The 21,044-nt window shown below is 44.7% G+C and overlaps 1 protein-coding gene across 5 annotated transcripts in view; it reads left to right on the top strand.

Moving 5' to 3' along the window:
- Positions 1–21,044, top strand: part of elp1 (elongator acetyltransferase complex subunit 1) — a 78,930-nt gene that overhangs the window by 11,462 nt on the left and 46,424 nt on the right. For all 5 annotated transcript variants that reach the window (XM_072517361.1, XM_072517362.1, XM_072517363.1 and 2 more), the window contains exons 8-16: positions 382–481; positions 1,957–2,047; positions 3,772–3,895; positions 11,659–11,764; positions 12,718–12,948; positions 14,651–14,821; positions 16,425–16,524; positions 19,186–19,362; positions 20,375–20,481. In XM_072517361.1, coding sequence (XP_072373462.1) covers positions 382–481; positions 1,957–2,047; positions 3,772–3,895; positions 11,659–11,764; positions 12,718–12,948; positions 14,651–14,821; positions 16,425–16,524; positions 19,186–19,362; positions 20,375–20,481 — 1,207 coding nt within the window. The remainder of the gene's footprint in view (positions 1–381; positions 482–1,956; positions 2,048–3,771; positions 3,896–11,658; positions 11,765–12,717; positions 12,949–14,650; positions 14,822–16,424; positions 16,525–19,185; positions 19,363–20,374; positions 20,482–21,044) is intronic.

Here is a 21,044-nt window from a genome sequence, read left to right as displayed (position 1 = left end):
AGTGCCTTGGGATGTTTTATCACAGGCGCTATATAAGTATTAGTTGTTTGCTGATTACGCGAGATTTCACGGCTAGGTCTAATTCTGCTCTCACCTGTTTTTCACACCCATTCCAAATAGAATAATCCTCTTTTTCCTTTTGTTCTCCCTCCTTATTGTGGGTGCACAGTGGTGACCCCTGCAATGCCACCTTCACTCCCCCTCTCCCCCCCGAGCTCAACTCAAGATAAGCAATCAACTCTTGTGTTTTTACTGCTCTGTACACCTCAGCTACTCACTATCTAAGCAACTAACTTGTGGGACTCTAGTCATGTATGTACTGTACTGCCTTCCCAAATATATTATAGATTCTGTCATGAAATTTCTTATTCTCTTTGACAGGACATTCAGCCAGCATTTCCTTGGGATGATCAGAAGTCACGAGTGACCTGGCGAGGGGATGGACAACTGTTTGCTATCAGTGCCGTTTGTCCTGTGACAGGTATGTATCTGCCGTCAACTTTGACTAACGTTTGGATCGACACTTATAGAATTTACAGTGCAGAAGGAGGCCATTCGGCCCATTGAGTCTGCACTGGCCCTTACAAAGAGCACCCAACTGAAGCCAACGTATCTACCCTATCCCCGGAACCCAGTAACCCCCACTTAACACTTTTTGGACACTAAGGGCAATTTAGCATGGCCAATCCACCTAACCCGCACATCTTTGGACTGTGGGAGGAAACCGGAGCACCCGGATGAAACCCACGCGGTCACGGGGAGAATGTGCAGACTCCGCACAGACAGTGACCCAGCCAGGAATCGAACCTGGGACCCTGGAGCTGGGAAGCAACTGTGCTAACCACTGTGCTGCCCACTTAAAAGGGGAAGTGTAGGCAGAGCTTCTGGGTTGAGTAGGATCCAAGGTCATACACCCAGTGGTAGAAATTCAGAACCAAGTCAACCCAATTTAACAGATTGGGTGATCTAGTCCTGAGACAGAGAAGTTAGCAGTGCTCCAAGCCGACCTGGTTCACAAATGGAAACCAGTGGCTACCTCTGGAGGCAGTAAGCCTGTGCACTAATATCGGTTTCTTCCCATTACTTGTCGTAGAATAATGATGGCACAGAAGGAGGCCATTTGCCTCATTGAGTCTTGTGCAAGGGATGGACTTCTTCCAGCCTATTTGTGAGATTGAGGACCAAACTGCGAGCAAGAGCGGAATTGTTTCTCTCGCAACCCCATACAGCCCTTCGGTCCAAAGCTGTGATGGGTGCAGTTATCCCAGCTGGACTAGCATTGGGAAACCAATCCGTGTTATTTCTGGAATGATGGAAGCTGAATAAACTGCAGCTGGAACTCGGTGCACACCTGAGAATGCCTAAGCATTGGCTCTGCCAACTTGCATCAGAACTCTCTGGCATTGGGTTAACTGGGACTTGTCCCTACAAGGAAAGAGCGTGCATTCCCTGTCAGGAAAATAGAATTGGCGACTCTTCTACATCATATCTGAGGAGCAACCAGTTGGTCAAACAAAAATCATTTTACGCTTGAAAATAATTTCTCGGGTGAGGCAGCCTGCTGAAGATTTGCAGCATTGGGAATCGCTGTGTTGTGGTTGGAAATTGCTGCTCACAATGTTCCTGGGGACACATTTAGGATTGTGGTGGAATCTTTGCGCTTGTCCTTTTCAATAATTAACCTCGATATGAATTTTCGCAAGCCCTCGCAGAAGCTGCCATTTTGCCTCTCTGGTTTGGAAAGAAGGGCAAATGACTTTAATGTAGACTCCGGTGTAAGTTTTCACTGCACTTTGAACAAGGTTTCATGTATTTACTCTTCAGGATATTGAAATATCCTTTTCGTCTTTGATGTTTTTCACCCTCTCATTTTTCATATCTTATACATGTAAGAGCCTTTTATTTTCATAATTTATATAAGTCTGATGTCAGTCCAAATTAAATCTTCTCATGCAGGATCCAGAAAGCTGAGAATATGGAATAGAGAATGCGTGCTCCAGTCAACTAGTGAGTCTGTTAGTGGACTCGAACAGGCCCTGTGCTGGAAGTGAGTAACTTTAATTGCACCCTGATGTTCCTCTGGAAGTTTATAGGTGTTACTCTGTGTGGGTATACTTGCTGTCACTTGGCTAATGCAATTTGGGACAGAATTTGCTGTCAAGCCATTATTACTGCACAAGCCATCCTGCAAATTCAGGCAAGGAAAAGGTATGCACCAAGTTGCCAGAACTGTTTGGTTGATTTATGCCGCATCATTGCTTGCTAAGCGAAGAGCGGCCAGCTTGAGATGGCCTAACCAGCAAATTTGCGCTCACTAAATTTACCAAGTTGCTATCTTACAGGAGATATTCCTCTTCTCCAGAGTTCCTCTGTGGAATATTGACTGCTCATACTTTGATGAAGGAGTTGCACATGGGAAATTTGCACAGAGATGTCCTGTAGCCTGTATTCTCCAACAGGCCTCAGTTCTGTCATTTTACCTCTGGCGTTTAGTAGCTGGTTCGGGATGCAGAACGAGGCCAGCAGCGCCAGTTCAATCCCTGTACTGGCTGAGGTTATTCATGAAGGGCCCGCCTTCTCAACCTTGCCCCTCGCCTGAGGTGTGGTGACCCTTGGGTTAAACCACCACCAGTCAGCTCTCCCCCTCAAAGGGGAAAGCAGCCTACGGTCATCTGGGACTGTGGCAACTTTACCGTACTGTACATTCAACTGAGGTATTAAACAAAGCCTTGCCTGTCCTCTCGGGTGGATGTAAAAGATTGCATAGCACAATTCCAAAGCACATCATTGTCCTGGTAAATATTTATCCGTCAACCAGCGTTTCTCGAACAGATTACTTGGCTGCTATCTCATTGCTGTTTTCTGGTAGCTTGCCATGCACAATCTTCCTGCTGCTTTTCCTACATTACAACAGTGATCATAAAAAGTGCTTCAGTGGTTGTGAAGTGCTTTAGGCCAGATAAATACAGATCTTGTAACTGAGAGCAGAAACTGAGTGAAGATAGGTAGGTGAATAATCCTGCAATCTACCTTCGGGTTACGATGACTTAATAATAATCTTTATTATTGTCACAAGTAGGCTTACATTAACACCGCAATGAAGTTACTGTGAAAATCACCCTGGCCGCCACACTCCGGCGCCTGTTCGGGTACACAGAGAGAATTCAGAGTGTCCAATTCACCTGACCAGCACGTCTTTCGGGACTTGGCCCTCCAGAACGCTATATAATCTATTTCTCAAATCGTTTGCTTTTAACCCTGCTGAGGTTTGATGTGAACTCTGTTACAATTGAACAATTTAAAACATTTTTTATATAAATCCCATCAGTGGTATTCAGCAGTGGCCCAGGCTCAAAAGATTGTGTGTTCACGCCTCCCCAATATTGGTGCATCTTTTGGACTGGCATTGGTAGACGGCTGAGTTTTCTGTATTCTTTGTGAGCAGTAACCTCATTCTGAACCATGTATTAGTCTGGCATGTCTCGCCGAGCACAACCAACATCCGTCCCTTACAGACACCGCAGCTGTTGATCAGAGTCACACAAATTCCACACTTCGAGTTACACACTGCTGCCGTACTGTGATTAGATTGAAAGGGTGCTTTGTTTTGGATGTATACACTACTTTTGTTGGAAATAAGAAGTTATTTGTCCATAAACAGGAACCTAAATTTTCCATGGTCGTGATATTTATTTTGAAATGAAATGTGAGATATCTGGGACTTCATTGTAATCCGCGTGTGTGTTTTCCGTTGCAACATTCCACTGCTAGACCATCAGGGAACTTGATTGCATCCACACAGCGAAAGCTTAACAAGCACGACGTTGTCTTCTTCGAACAGAATGGTTTACAGCACGGAGAGTTTTCGCTTCCTTTTGACAAAGGCCAAGTTAAGGCAAGTACTGGACGTTCCTTTCCCCCCTTTGAACTTTCTCCCCTTTGAACCTTCTCCCCTTTCCATGGGTACTCTGTCCGGATGATCTTTTAAGATTTGACTGTGGGCATCATCGTCCTTATCTGAAACCCCCACCTCCCCTCCCCTATCCGTGCACAGTGACGTAACCTGACTACCCGTCAATGTAGCGAACCCTAACCAATGTTTCCTACCCTAGCCAAGAAATAAGGACAATGATGATATTGTCCCAGCACCCTACAGAAATTGGTTTGACTAAGCACAGTGCCTATTGTGTCAGCCAATGAATTAGACGTAGGTGGGATGTACAGCATGACTGATAGAAAACACGCATGTGACAAATATTTATCAAACAGCCTATTTAAACAGCGCACCACAGCAGTCTATCGAGTTGAATTAAGAAAAGGCCGTTACAAACTGCAGCAACATCTCCTGATAAAAGCGGTGTGATTTCTCCACCAAAATACAGTGAGTGGAGAGCGATAACACAAATTATGTGCATTAAGCCAATCCCATGGTCTCCAGGGATGATTAATGGGGTGTCACCCAACAGTGATATCCATATATGCAGCCAACAGAGCGCAGACAGATGATCATGTTTTGCTTGCTCACCATATGGTGGACTAGTCGACTGAGCCATCTTTGTCAAAGAACAAAGAAAAGTACAGCACAAGAACAGGCCCTTCGGCCCTCCATGCCTCTGCCGGTCATGTTCCCCTCACTAAAAACAAAACATTCTGCCCTCACTCGGCCTATATCCCTCTATTTCCTCCCTATTCATGTACCCATCCAGCTGCCTCCCTACTCATGTACCCATCCAGATGCCTCTTAAATGTTGCTAATATGCCTGCTTCCATCACATCCTCTGGCAGCGCGTTCCAGACACCCACCACTCTCTTGTAATAGTGTTTCAAATATCCTGCAAGATTTTGTGTAATTAGATTTTTAACTTTCGGATATCTGAATGACAGCATCCTTTGGTGTCTGGTTAATTTCTAACGTGGTGAATAGACTGGGAATTGCATTTGTAGCGTGAAGTATCGTTAAGAACGGAAATACCCATTTACCCTGATTTAACTTCAATTATGGAACATTTTTGCATTTCTTCTTTTTATTTAAGAAATTGCAATTGGGTTGTTAACACAGTGGCTACATCTGTCGATTAGTTTACTGGTGTTCTTCATGTGTATTACTGATTTCTCAGTTTTTTTGGTGAAATTCTTCACATGACTGTTCACCCTTATTTTGCCTTTTTTCTGTTTTTTTGGAGCACCAAAGCTTCACCCCCTCATTTCCCCCCCCCCCCCCCTCCCAATCCCTCGTTAATATTATTACCTGTGCTATGAAACAGTATATGCTACAACATTTTGGTTTGTGGGCGGCGCAGTGATTAGCACTGCTGCCTCACGATGCTGAGGACACAGGTTTGATCCCAGGTCACTGTCCTTGTGGGGTTTGCACATTCTCCCCGTGTCTGCATGAGTCTCACCCCCACAACCTGAAGATGTGCAGGGTAGGTGATTGGCCATGCTAAATTGCACCTAATTGGGAAAGAAAAATTGGATACTCTAAATTTTTTTAAAAATGTTTTGGTTTGTATCAGATTGAGGTTGGAATAAGATACAATTTGTACATCACCTCGGATCTGATTATATGCTGAAATTCAAACCCATGTTACATACCACTCTTAAAATGCAAGAAGATAAGTTTATTGGTTTAGATTGGATTATATTGTGTTTCATCATATGAAAAGGCAGTAATAAGGAATACATTATTCTTTGTAAGCATATAGTTGATATTGAGGAAGACTGCAGCAAAATAATACTACTTTATTGTCACAAGTAGGCGTACATTAACACTGCAATGAAGTTACTGTGGAAAGCCCCTAGCCACCACACTCCAGCGCCTGTTCGAGTACACAGAGGGAGAATTTAGAATGTCCAAATTACGTAACAGCATGTCTTTTGGGACTTGTGGAAGGAAGCCGGGGCACCCAGAGGAAACCCACGCAGACACAGGGAGAATGTGCAGACTCCACACAGGCAGGGACCCAAGCCGGGAATCAAACCTGGGACCCTGGAGTTGTGATGCAGCTGTGCTAACCATTGTGCTACCGTGCTGCCCACAAAAGTGCTTTGTTGGACTCGTCCAGGGTGACACTGTTAGCAAACCTGCTGAGCGGTTGTGTAAATGCAAGGGAATTTGTTTAGAACATAGAACATAGAACAATACAGCGCAGTACAGGCCCTTCGGCCCACGATGTTGCACCGAAACAAAAGCCATCTAACCTACACTATGCCATTATCATCCATATGTTTATCCAATAAACTTTTAAATGCCCTCAATGTTGGCGAGTTCACTACTGTAGCAGGTAGGGCATTCCACGGCCTCACTACTCTTTGCGTGAAGAACCTACCTCTGACCTCTGTCCTATATCTATTACCCCTCAGTTTAAAGTTATGTCCCCTCGTGCCAGCCATATCCATCCGCGGGAGAAGGCTCTCACTGTCCACCCTATCCAACCCCCTGATCATTTTGTATGCCTCTATTAAGTCTCCTCTTAACCTTCTTCTCTCCAACGAAAACAACCTCAAGTCCATCAGCCTTTCCTCATAAGATTTTCCCTCCATACCAGGCAACATCCTGGGAAATCTCCTCTGCACCCGCTCCAAAGCCTCCACGTCCTTCCTATAATGCGGTGACCAGAACTGTACGCAATACTCCAAATGCGGCCGTACCAGAGTTCTGTACAGCTGCAACATGACCTCCCGACTCCGGAACTCAATCCCTCTACCAATAAAGGCCAACACTCCATAGGCCTTCTTCACAACCCTATCAACCTGGGTGGCAACTTTCAGGGATCTATGTACATGGACACCTAGATCCCTCTGCTCATCCACACTTTCAAGAACTTTACCATTAGCCAAATATTCCGCATTCCTGTTATTCCTTCCAAAGTGAATCACCTCACACTTCTCTACATTAAACTCCATTTGCCACCTCTCAGCCCAGCTCTGCAGCTTATCTATATCCCTCTGTAACCTGCTACATCCTTCCACACTATCGACAACACCACCGACTTTAGTATCGTCTGCAAATTCACTCACCCACCCTTCTGCGCCTTCCTCTAGGTCATTGATAAAAATGGCAAACAGCAACGGCCCCAGAACAGATCCTTGTGGTACTCCACTTGTGACTGTACTCCATTCTGAACATTTCCCATCAACCACCACCCTCTGTCTTCTTTCAGCTAGCCAATTTCTGATCCACATCTCTAAATCACCCTCAATCCCCAGCCTCCGTATTTTTTGCAATAGCCTACCGTGGGGAACCTTATCAAACGCTTTGCTGAAATCCATATACACCACATCAACTGCTCTACCCTCGTCTACCTGTTCAGTCACCTTCTCAAAGAACTCAATAAGGTTTGTGAGGCATGACCTACCCTTCACAAAGCCATGCTGACTATCCCTGATCATATTATTCCTATCTAGATGATTATAAATCTTGTCTCTTATAATCCCCTCTAAGACTTTACCCACTACAGACGTGAGGCTCACCGGTCCATAGTTGCCGGGGTTGTCTCTGCTCCCCTTTTTGAACAAAGGGACCACATTTGCTGTCCTCCAGTCCTCTGGCACTATTCCTGTAGCCAATGATGACATAAAAATCAAAGCCAAAGGTCCAGCAATCTCTTCCCTGGCCTCCCAGAGAATCCTAGGATAAATCCCATCAGGTCCCGGGGACTTATCTATTTTCAGCCTGTCCAGAATTGCCAACACCTCTTCCCTACGTACCTCAATGCCATCTATTCTATTAGCCTGGGGCTCAGCATTCTCCTCCACAACATTATCTTTTTCCTGAGTGAATACTGACGAAAAATATTCATTTAGTATCTCGCCTATCTCTTCAGACTCCACACACAATTTCCCATCCCTGTCCTTGACTGGTCCTACTCTTTCCCTAGTCATTCGCTTATTCCTGACATACCTATAGAAAGCTTTTGGGTTTTCCTTGATCCTTCCTGCCAAATACTTCTCATGTCCCCTCCTTGCTCGTCTTAGCTCTCTCTTTAGATCCTTCCTCACTACCTATCCATCACCCCAACCGAAACTTCACACCTCATCTTCACATAGGCCTCCTTCTTCCTCTTAACAAGAGACTCCACTTCCTTGGTAAACCACGGTTCCCTCGCTCGACGCCTTCCTCCCTGTCTGACCGGTACATACTTATCAAGAACACGCAGTAGCTGATCCTTGAACAAGCCCCACTTATCCAGTGTGCCCAACACTTGCAGCCTACTTCTCCACCTTATCCCCCCCCAAGTCACGTCTAATGGCATCATAATTGCCCTTCCCCCAGCTATAACTCTTGCCCTGCGGTGTATACTTAACCCTTTCCATCATTAACGTAAACGTCACCGAAGTGTGGTCACTGTCCCCAAAGTGCTCTCCTACCTCCAAATCCAACACCTGGCCTGGTTCATTACCCAAAACCAAATCCAACGTGGCCTCGCCTCTTGTTGGCCTGTCAACATATTGTTTCAGGAAACCCTCCTGCACACACTGTACAAAAAACGACCCATCTATTGTACTCGAACTATATCTATTCCAGTCAATATTTGGAAAGTTAAAGTCTCCCATAATAACTACCCTGTTACTTTCGCTCTTATCCAGAATCATCTTCGCCATCCTTTCCTCTACATCCCTAGAACTATTAGGGGGCCTATAAAAAACTCCCAACAGGGTGACCTCTCCTTTCCTGTTTCTAACTTCAGCCCATACTACCTCGGAAGAAGAGTCCCCATCTAGCATCCTCTCCGCCACCGTAATACTGCTCTTGACTAGCAGCGCCACACCTCCCCCTCTTTTGCCTCCTTCTCTGAGCTTACTAAAACACCTAAACCCCGGAACCTGCAACATCCATTCCTGTCCCTGCTCTATCCATGTCTCCGAAATGGCCACAACATCGAAGTCCCAGGTACCAACCCATGCTGCCAGTTCCCCTACCTTGTTTCGTATACTCCTGGCATTGAAGTAGACACACTTCAAACCACCTACCTGAACACTGGCCCCCTCCTGCGACGTCAAATCTGTGCTCCTGACCTCTATACTCTCATTCTCCCTTACCCTAAAACTACAATCCAGGTTCCCATGCCCCTGCTGCATTAGTTTAAACCCCCCCCAAAGAGCACTAACAAATCTCCCCCCCAGGATATTTGTGCCCCTCAGGTTCAGATGTAGACCATCCTGTCTGTAGAGGTCCCACCTTCCCCAGAAAGAGCCCCAGTTATCCAGAAATCTGAATCCCTCCCGCCTGCACCATCCCTGTAGCCACGTGTTTAAATGCTCTCTCTCCCTATTCCTCATCTCACTATCACGTGGCACGGGCAACAACCCAGAGATAACAACTCTGTTTGTTCTAGTTCTGAGCTTCCATCCTAGCTCCCTGAAAGCCTGCCTGACATCCTTGTCCCCTTTCCTACCTATGTCGTTAGTGCCAATGTGGACCACGACTTGGGGCTGCTCCCCCTCCCCCCTAAGGACCCGGAAAACACGATCCGAGACATCACGTACCCTTGCACCTGGGAGGCAACATACCAAACGTGAGTCTCTCACGCTCCCACAAAATCTCCTATCTGTGCCCCTGACTATAGAGTCCCCAATTACTAATGCTCTGCTCCTCTCCCCCCTTCCCTTCTGAGCAACAGGGACAGACTCCGTGCCAGAGGCCCGTACCCCATGGCTTACCCCTGGTAAGTCGTCCCCCCCACAAGTATCCAAAGCGGTATACTTGTTTCTCAGGGGAACGGCCGCAGGGGATCCCTGCACTGACTGCTTTTTCCCAGTCCCTCTTACAGTTACCCACCTATCTCCAATCTTTGGTGTAACTAATTCCCTGAAGCTGCTATCTATGACCCCCTCTGCCTCCCGAATGATCCGAAGTTCTTCCAACTCCAGCTCCAGTTCCCTAACTCGGTCTTGGAGGAGCTGGAGATGGCAGCACTTCCTGCAGGTAAAATCAGCAGGGACACTAACTGCATCCCTCACCTCAAACATCCTGCAGGAGGAACATTGCACTCCCTTCCCTGCCATTCCTCTAACTTTCTACCAAGATCTGGCTAACAACTAAATTACATTTTTATAAAAAAATAATAATAATATAATAAAATATGGTACTTACCTCAGACCAATGGGTTTTATTATTAGGTTAGAGGAGGAGGGCGGGTGGGAGACACTACACGTGTAGTGTCTCGGGTTTCCTCTCCACCAGAATTTATTGGTGAGGGTCTTCCCAGACGTCCGCGGGTCGACTTCCTGTTCCCGCCTAAAACACTAATTTAAAAAAAAAAAAAATTCTCAGCTCCTGCTGAAATTGACTAACCAGCCAGCTCCACTCCCGCCAAAATCGACTGGCCTGCCCCTGCAATGACAAGTGCTTTTAAAGGACAGACTTACCTCCCAGCAACCACTTCCGCACTGCTCCCGCTGAAACTGACTCACCAGCTGTTCTCACGCCGAAATCGACTGCTTTACATGGAATCATCTTCATAGAAAGAGGAAGAAGATCACCTACTCTTTGGAAAATATGAGTCTAAACAGTGGTAGAAGCACAGAGTGATTAAGGGTTACAGATTCATGAATCATTGAGCTAACAAATCCATCACGTGTGCAAGCAAAGCATGTGGCTTCCTTTATAGAGGACTAGAACTCAAAAACAGGATTTATGTTAAAACTTATAGGGAACCTTGGTTAGAGCACTGTATGAGTACCGTGTAGAATTCTAGTCTGCACATTACAGAAAGGATGTGGGGACACTGGAGAAACCGCAATGATGAACTGAAACTGCGTGGGTACAACAACCTGGAAAGATGGAACATGCTTCAGAGGGGGTGACGGTGTTTCGCTAGTGAAGATAGGGAGGTCTCAAATGGAAGCCTCCCAAGTTATGAAAGGATTCTGTGGTGTAGGCATGGAAATGTTACCATTTGTCGGTATATGTAAAACTAGGGACCATCAATGCAAGATGGTTACTAATACATCCAATAGGCAACTCTGGAGTATTGTCTTTACCCAGAGCGTGGTGAGAATGTGGAACTCTGTACCATAGGGAAATAGTCATGGGGAAGTCATCCGGCTGTTCAACATCCCAGTGTGGGGTGGATTCAATCCCGTTAACAGCAGCGGGACCAGAGGATCCAGTCGCTAGCGGGCTGCCTCCTGTCACCAAGAAACAGGTCACGAGGAGGTCCGAGAATCTCGCCCGAAGAGTCATAGAGCTTTACAGCACAGAAAGAGACCCTTCGGCCCATCGTGTTTGTGCCGGTCATCAAGCACCCATCTATTCTAACTCCATTTACAGCACTTGGTCCGTAACCTTGTACTCTATGGCGTTTCAAGTGCTCATCTGAGGCAGAGATGCATTTAAGGAGAAGCTAAATAAGACCAGGAGAGAGAAAGGAATAGAAGGATCTGCCCTCAGCCTCGTGTGGAGCATAATTATTCTGCTTCTGTGCTGTACGTTCTACATAACATTCGCAAAAAGCATTGAGATTTATTGCTGACATATTTAAGATGTCATTGGCTTTATCTAACCTGCTCTCACGCTACTGTCCGAATCAGACAATGAACTTGGTCACATTAAAAAGAAAGCGTAGTTATATTCCTAACCTGTCGATTTTCTGCACTTAGTTGGAGATAATCTGTATGCTGCTGCTGACTGGCTTGGCTTTTACTGTTGGTTAGGTCAATGAGATGGTCTGGAACAGTGACTCCACTGTGCTGGCAGTCTGGCTGGAGGATTTGAGATCAACGGGTGAAGGGATCAAAGACGTCCATCAAAATACATACGGTAATAGGTTATCTTCCAGACGCTCTGGAGTGGGGGAGGGGGGGGGGGGTTGTACTTTGCCCCCCATCTAACATCCTGTATCCAAGCAGAACATCAATTTGATTTTAACAAATTCTTCTGTTCTCTCTGCTTTACGATATGTCTGAAGATTGACTGCCTGAATATTACTTAGACTGCCAAGCCAGACCAAAATTCTGATGTTAAAATAATTATGGCTTAGAATCATAAAACCGCGTAAGAGGCCATTGGGCCTATCACGTTGTGCTAGCTCTTTAAAAGAGCTGTCCAAATGGTCTCGTACTCTTTCCACTTTCAAGTATTTATCCAATTAAAAATGACTAATAAATCTATCACCATCCTGCCCTTCCAGGCTGCACATTCTAGGCCTTCATAACTCACTGCATAAAAAAAGAAAATTTCTCTTCACCTCCCCTCCTGCTCTTTCGCCAGTTGACTTAAATCTGGGTCCTCTGGTTACCAATCCTGGGAAACAATGCATCTGCACGTATTGGATCAAATCCTCGTATAACTTTGAACCTCAAAACTGCGGCTGGTTGTGGTATTAGTGGATCAGCTCCTCGTTGAGTACTGCTGGTTTTCATCAATCCAAAAAAGTAATAGTAATGGATCCGTGCCATATGATCCCATTTGCAGTGTTATCCCCACTGAGAGTTATTGATCACTTAGCTAGGATCATGTTGTGGAGTGGTTGTTGGGGACGGGGTGCATCTGTGGCTGTCACAAGTCTATAATCTGGGCAGCCTGCCTCCTAAATCGGGTGGAGTGTTAGTGAGCCTATTTTGTGCATCACCTTGTCTCCAGATGCCCCACGTCTAAGTCATTGTTTTAAGAGAAAAAAGTGCCATGCTTTCTGATTGGATATGATTGCAGCTTTAACCTTGGACTCAGCAATTAAGCAACACTCGGCTGTTTTTATTCTTGTTGTCTTGCAGTTCAGTTGTGGACAGTGGGCAACTACCACTGGTACCTGAAGCAGAGCCTGCATTTTGGTGGAGACCGGGCGGAACGGATTGTATCCCTAATGTGGGATCCCGAGAGTCCCTATCGACTGCACGTGCTCTGCAGTGAGTGGCTTTACCTGTCCTTTAACTGGCATTGGACCATTGATCGAAGTACAGGAGAAGAGAGCAGTGACTTTGCTAACGTAGCTGTGATTGATGGAGGTAATCGTTTTCTTTGAGCCTGAGAATTGATGCTTGTATTGTGGGTAAATTTTAAGCATTGATGTGTGTAACCCATCATCTTGTACTAACCTTAAGTGGAGCCATTTGAACTGAAAATACCCCCACCCCCATCATTCTGACTGTCATACTGTCACAAGCATAATCCGTTCCACATAAAAGCAGCACTGCTAAGTACGTGTTTCGAATAGGAGTGAATCAAGCTATTCCCTTCAAATCTATTTATTTGTTTCGCTTTGAAATGAGGAATGTAAGACTGAGCAGCCAAGTGAATAATACAATTGTACAGCACCGAGATAGGTCACCATTGTACCCTTTGGAAAGAGCTCTCCAGTTGGACCCTCACCCCATAGCCTCGCAACTTGTCCCTCATTAAATATTTACCCAGTTCTCTTTCTGAAAGTGGCTATTGCTTCGAATGCCCTTTTGGGCAGTGCATTGCAAAGCACAACAATTTGTTGTGGAAAATCGTTTCTCCTTCTCTACATTCCCCCACCCCACCTCGTTTCCCAGAATGATTCTTTTGATCAAAATGCTCAGGGTTTACTCGGGAATTAGTGCTGCCAATATGGCAGCAGTTGCTAAAGCAACTCCCAGACAAGGGAAGGATAAAATCTGAGCAGGCGCTGTGCCTCCGATGGTTAACCCATCATCTGGAAAATGCTTGGGTGTCGACATAAGGCACGAACAACGTGCAAACGTAACTGTGATGCACTGCTTGCCGTTCATCGCAGTTACTGATTCAGGACATGTGATCACTTGGGTAAGGTTCCAGAGATGCTAAGGCTGTGGAACCATGCTCCAGCCTGAAACATTGGCACCGCGAGGAAAGGTGGAAACGGGCTTGAGGAATTCTAATGACGAGGGAACCCATGCTCATCAGCTGAGATGTTGTCTGAATAAGTCATTGCTCTTTGTGGGAGCTTGCTGTGTGCCAATTGGCTGCTGTGTTCCCTACATTACGTGACCAGACTTCAAAAGTACTTTGGCTGTTTAGGATGTCCTACGGTCTCGAATAGCACTGTATAAATGCATCTTTTTCTGTTTTACTTTGTTTAACCTGTCACGCTGCGGAAGGTACTGTGCATTGATTTATCGGTTTCTTAGCACACCTTTTCGAAACAATTTCTGCCTGTGAGTTATTTCTGGCATTAGCCAGTAATGCAAGATCTCATTCTTTAAGAGATGTGGCCGCAGGCGTCTAGGCCAGCATTTTTATTGCCTCTCTCTAATTGCCCTTGAGGAGGTGGTGGTGAGGTGATGATGCAAGAAATACTTATTTTCTTGACAAAACCAACCTTCTCAACAGGATTCGGGTTAACACCCGAAGGTACTTGTATGTCAGTGAGAAACAGCATTAGCAGTTCACCAAATGGCTGCCAGACCTGCTGAGTGTTTCCAGCGTTTTCAATTTCTATTTCAGATTTCCAACATCTGCAGTACTTTGACTTTGCACTTGCCTAATTTCATGCCAAAACATTTTGGCAGGCAGTGGATTACTGATTATCATGAGTGCTAGTATATTCAACCAGAGAATATTTAGAGATTTTAGTTTTCTGGTACACCAACTGAGATTGAAACATGAAAATCTCAGGACTCATCAGTGACATAAAATCTAGCACTTTTTAATTTAATTTTTGTTTGATTTAAGTAATACTTGTTTTCCTTTTCTTGGTATTGGCAGATAAAGTATTGGTGACACCTTTTCGCCAAACAGTAGTGCCTCCGCCAATGTGTGCATATCAGCTGCAGCTGCCCTGTGCTGTGAATCAGGTTGCATTCTCGGCAGATCCACAGAGGAGCAATGATATTGCAATCCTGACAACAGATAGCCGGATTTCAGTCTACCAGGCTGGTGAGCATACATGGCTAGTGACCCTCTGCTTTCTTGCAGCAGGTTTTAAATGAGCGGAAAAGAAATGTCTCGATTTTGTGCTAATAAGTAAACAGACAATACATAAAAGGCCATTCATTCCACCGCCCCATTGCTTCCACACAGTAAGTGCCGTCCACTCTGTCACGGACAATAACACAATTCATTTAATCTTTTGAGGAAAGACTCCCAAGATTTTGTCCTGTGCCCTCTCCAACTAAATTGAGCAAAAATTCAGAATGCTGCATAGAATCTACAGAAACATACCATTCACTGTTTATGTGCCAGACAAGCCTCTTCCCACCTTGTCCTCTCGCTGGATAAGCATATCATTCTATTACCTTTCTGTCCAATGCTTCTCTAGCTTCCACAGTGATTAGCACTGCTGCTTCACAGCGCCAGGGTCCCAGGTTCGATTCCCGGCTTGGGTCACTGTCTGTGCGGAGTCTGCACGTTCTTCCCTTGTCTGCGTGGGTTTCCTCCGGGTGCTCCGGTTTCCTCCCACATGTCCCAAAAGACGTGTTGTTTGGTAATTTGGACATTCTGAATTCTCCCTCTGTGTACCCGAACAGGCGCCGGAATGTGGCGACTATGGGATTTTCACAGTAACTTCATTGCAGTGTTAATGTAAGCCTACTTGAGACAATAATAAAGATTATTATTATCTATGCTTCAACCACTCCCTGTGGAGGCATGTTCCACATTCTCACCACTCTCTGGGTAAAGTATTTGCTGAATTCCTCAGTGGATTTATTAATGACTGTCTTATATTTAGAGCCCCTAGTTTTTGATATCACCACAATTGGTAACATCTTCACATTGAGCACCTTCATTATTTTAAAGACATATATCAAGTTATCACTCAGTCTCCTCTTTCCTGGAGAAAAGGGCTCCCAAGCCTGTTCTGTCTTTCCTGATTGTAATAACCTGGGAGTTGAGGTATTTTTCTTGTAAATCTCTTTTGTGCCTTTTATATCTGCCGATCCTTGAAATCTACATTACTTAATAATTTATTCTTGTTAGCTGCAGTGGCTGACTATTCGACAGGCTCGACAGAACATTTTACAATTATCCCTACCCATAATTGAATCGAAATGACTAGTCGATAGCTAAGTGGGTAGTCAAAAAAAATCTGAGTTCAAGCTCTATTCAAGACTTCACGAGCACATGGTCTAGGCTGACGTTTCAGTGTCACGCCAAGAGGGTGCTGCACTGCTGGTGTGCCTTTTGAGTGAGTTGTTAAGCTGCACCGGCCCTCTCAGGCGGGTATAAAAGATTGCACGGCACTATTCCAGCAAAGACACGAGTTGTCCTAGTGATATTGATCCCTCGGCCAACAATGCTCAAATAGATTATCCGATCATTATCATATTGCTGTTTGTGGAAGCTTGCTGTGTATAAATTGGCAGCCGCATTTCCATACATTTTAACATTGACAACAATTCAGAAATATTTTATTGACTGCGAAGTGACTTGGGAAGTCAAAAAACACCCTATATAAATGTTTTGATTAACAAAATATACAATTATTCTGGATGATTAAAAGAATTTTGAATTAGATTTTTATTTTTGTTTTCTTGAGCAGGTGATGGTGTGAATGAGGATTCTGAAATTAAAGTTGGTGCTGGCGATGGAAGTGGATCGAAGAAACGCATCACAATCCCCAAACTGGTAAAAACATACAGGTTTGTTTAATTTGGTGGTATTGCTCTTCCATGAACTACTTGTGCTTTATACAATTCGTGCCTAGCTGGTTTTATGCCAGAAGATGGGGATGCGGTGATATTATCAATGTTAATCCCTTGTAATGCTCTGGGAACCTCGGTTCGAATCCCACCTTGGCAGGTGGTGAACTTTGAATTTGATTTTTTTCAAAACCTGATGATGCCTATGAAATAATTGACGATTGTCGTCAAACCATCAAGCTCACTAATGCCCCTGAGGGAAAGAAATCGACCATCCTTGCCTGTCCTGACCTACGTGTGACTCCAGAACCACAGCAGTGTGATCGACCTTTATCTGCCCCCTGAAATGGCCCAGCAAGCCACTCAGTTCAAGGGCAGCCAGGAATGGGCAATAAATGCTGGGACTTTCCAACATTGCCCACATCCCATGAATGGACTTTTTTTTTTAAATGTGGCTGTGAAAATTACCATTAGTGGGTCACCGAGGTGACTCACCTTCAGTGGATGTAGAATATCTTTCGTCATGAGTGAGGAACATTGGTTTACGCTTCCCCCTGTTTGGTCTTTAGCTGCCCATTGATAATGCAGATCCTCAATTTTAACCGCTCCAACATTGCTGGCTCTGCTTCCTGTTGCCTGGGTCCTAAGCCCTGGAATTCCCTCCCTAAACCTCTCTGCCTCTCAGATACTCCTTGGAACCCAGTTTAATATCTCCCCCCCCCCTCCCCCATGTGGCCCAGAGTCCAGATTTATTTGATTAAGTCCGTTTGAAATGCCTTGAGACTTTCGAGGTGCTATATAAATGCAAGTTGTTGCTGTCACCTTCCATAAGGTAGGCAAGTGCCCTGTAAATTGCATTTCCTACAGCGACCTTGCCTGCCTGAGTGATGCTGGTGTTAAAAGGGTTAACTTATGAGGACGGGTTACATAGCAGAGGCTCCCCTTCCCTTGAATATAGAGGTGATCTAATTAAAGTGTTTAAGAAAGGATTTGTTAGGATAGATAGAGAGAAGCTGTTTTCTCTGGTGGGGTGGGGTTCCAAAACAAGGGGAGCCAAGCCATTCTGCAGTGATTCCAGGAAGCACTTATTCACACAAAGGGGAAGGGAACTCTCGACCAAGCAACCGGCGCTCAATCGGAAATCTCAAAGCTGAGGTTGGTAGAGCTTTGCCATGCAGGGGTGTTAAGGATTATGGAACCAAGGCAGGTAGATGGGATTAGGACACAGACCAGCCGTCGTCTCACTGAATGGCGGAACAGATTGGGGGAGGCTGAATGGCTTCCTCCTGTTCTTGTGCTCCTGAACCTGCTGGCAAAAGCAGAATGGGCTGAATGGCCTTGTGTGCTGTGTCATTCTATGGACCTAATTTCTGATGATAATATGACTAAATGACTTGATTCTCTACTTGCTGCATCAAGCACCAAACTCCGAACAGCTGTTAGCACATTTCTGACATAACTTAGACGCCAGGCAAGAGAGACAGCCCGCCACTACCGAATATCGAAACTCATAAACCATAAACTCATAATGATTCGAACAGGCAAGCACATTTCGGAACGATCATAGAACATAGAACATTACAGCGCAGTACAGGCCCTTCGGCACTCGATGTTGCGCCGACCCCTTTTGTAGAGTCAGAGAACGCAAAACAACTCACCACCACTCCTTCGACAGCACCATTAAAAACCCAAACTGAGACTTCCAACCCACCCCGGAGCTACTCCACAAGCCAAGCACCGCACATTTTCACTGTTTTGGAGTATGTTACAAACTACATACTATCCTGTGCACTAAGAATGTAACAGAACAATTGCTTGCTAGTGCAGAACTTGGACATTGCTGAAGAGAGACACATTGCTGAAGCTTTTCTTCTTGCACTCATCAGGACAAACACAAGAATGCCAAATTTCAAACGACCACAATAATTTATACCGCAGGAGGAAACGGTGCTGATTGCTTGACAAATCAATTCTGATCGATTGGCTGAAGTGTTGCAATGGAGAAAGCAACAGATAACTGTTGGCTCAGACCTTACTGAACTAGCCCCCCGCTTGCAAAACCCGAAGCTAAACATCTGCTGGATGTGATTCCATGATTGGGCAGCACTTGCTAAACAATCCTGAGTGCGCTAATAGCTACATCAACAACCGATTTAAGACAGTCGGACGAGCTCATAACGTGGCTCCTTTACACTTTCTAGATGTGCAGGACCCATTCTCTGCAAACAAAAGGAATATGTTCAAGCCATGTGCCTTTTTTGAATTACCGTGAGGAGCCTATAGTTCCCTGTTGTTTTCTCCATTGCAATGCCTCAGCCACTCAGAGTCGATTTGCCAGAGAATCTTTATTTCATGGTAGTGCAAATTGTTATTGTTTGAAATTTGACATTCTCGCGCGCAAGACAATAGCTTCAGCAACATGTCACTCTTTCCAGAAATATGAAATGTGAGTGATCCGATGCATTGTAACCAAACAAGCAAGAGAAAAAACATATTGAAATATGAACATCACTAAAGCTTTCCCAACTAATTAGCACAAAAATTAAATTTGGAAACATAATTTGTGCCCAAGGCGTTAATTTTGGATCAACTGTTTTAAAAAATAATGATTAACTTTTAATCAATTTTGGTTCTAACTTTTTGTTTTTGTGGAAATGACAGAATTAAGTTTGAAGAAGGAGCTAGTGAGCCCCTGAACCCATTGAAGTTGCGAATGATTACCTGGGTGAAGGAGAATACATTTCTGGCTCTGTGTCAAGGTCCCAGGACATCACAATCTGTTGTCTGTCAGCTGGTAACTTCATCAGAGGAGTCTCAGGAGGGAGAGATTAAGATCAGGTATGGAATCTGACCCATTTCGGAAGGATCATCCTTTTGTAGAGTCCGAGAACGCAAAACAACTCTCCACCACTCCTTCGACAGCACCATAAATACCCATAACGTTTACACCTAGCAGGACAAGGACAGCAGATGCTTGGGAACACCACCACTCTCCAAGACACACACCACACTGTCTTGGGACTATATCGCCATTCCTTCACTGTCAAAATCCTGGAACTCCCTTCCTAATAGCACTGTGCATGTTTCTACGACACATGGACTGCAGCAGTTCAGGAAGGCAGCACACCGCAACCTCAAGGGTAATTAGGGATGGGCAATAAATGCTGGCCTAACCACATCCCATGAACAAATAAAACAATAAACAAGCAATCCTAATCATACTGGAATTCTCAAATTGCAGAGTTCATAGTTTTGCAGCATTCCAGAAGTGCAGTATTTGCAATTTGTGGAATTGCTGCGGTTATGATATTTACAAAAGCTTTAATCTCAGGCTGTTGGGATAGCTGGGATAAGGCGACTTATTTTTAATTTAATGAGTGAAGTGATTATTGAGGTTATATTGTGAAATTTGAAATACATGCCATTTTAAAAGCATGACTCCATTGTTTCCCTCCTGATTTTCCGCCCACACCCTGACCTGGAATGTCCACACAGTGCGGTGTACCAGAATTAAATCTCTTGCGTTAAGTCCAGCTAATTGGAATAAATCAATAATTCTTTTAACTCCGCAAATGCTCCTCTCACATACGTATAGCAAAATATCTTATTGTATCTGTTTGTACAGGGTTTAACGTACAAATATAAACTGGAAATGCACAGCAAGCCATGCAGCACCGTGTTGCCAGACCTGCTAAGTATTTCCTGTTCTGATTTCAGATATCCGCATGCGCAGTGTTTTTGTCTTTTATAATGCGGTATCAAATACTGTCCTTCAATTCTAACCCTGCGAACCATGACAGTGTTGCTTTCTGCTACATCTTTGTGATAATAGTGTTGTTAATGTTTCCAGGTCTCCTGTAATCGTGGATGGCCACGTAATCAACCTGTGCCACAACCAGAAGACCCAGACTGTTGCTTTGGTGCTTTCCAGTGGGCAGATTCTAAGATACTTCTGGGGTTTGTGAATTTCTAATTAAGTAACATGGCGACTGTTTTATCATCTGCCAGTAACCAGTCCTTGGGAATTTGAGCTTCTATTAGGAGTACAATTTGAGCGAGAGTGAGAAATCATGGTCCCTCTCTCCCTCTTTCCTCCCCCCCCCCCCCCCAAATTTAATTTTGGAAATAAAAAAGGGCCAGTTTGATTTGCAGTACTGTTCTTGGTGCTAATTGCATTGAAATAATGCCAGTAAAGCTGTTGTTAGGATGTGAACTTTCTGTTTTGTCATTAAGTTGCTGATGTAGTGCGTAACTTCCTGATACTTGCCTTTTCATCTAGCTTAGAGAATTCTTGCTCACAAACCCATAACTTCATTTGAAACCTACTTGTGACAATAAGCGATTTTCAATTAATTTCATTTTTCATTTTCATTTTGAAGCTATTTATTAATCTGTCTTATTCAAATTCGGGCCTGTCTTTAGCTTCTAAAGAGAGATCATAGAATCCTCACAGTGCAGAAGGAGGCCATTCAGCCCATCAAGTCTGCACCAATCCTCTGAAAGAGCACCCTACCTAGGCC

Source organism: Scyliorhinus torazame, chromosome 9 (assembly GCF_047496885.1).
Source record: "Scyliorhinus torazame isolate Kashiwa2021f chromosome 9, sScyTor2.1, whole genome shotgun sequence".
Taxonomy (NCBI): domain Eukaryota; kingdom Metazoa; phylum Chordata; class Chondrichthyes; order Carcharhiniformes; family Scyliorhinidae; genus Scyliorhinus; species Scyliorhinus torazame.
The sequence above is the reverse complement of the archived record's forward strand: the minus strand, read 5'-3'. Positions and strand labels throughout refer to the sequence as shown.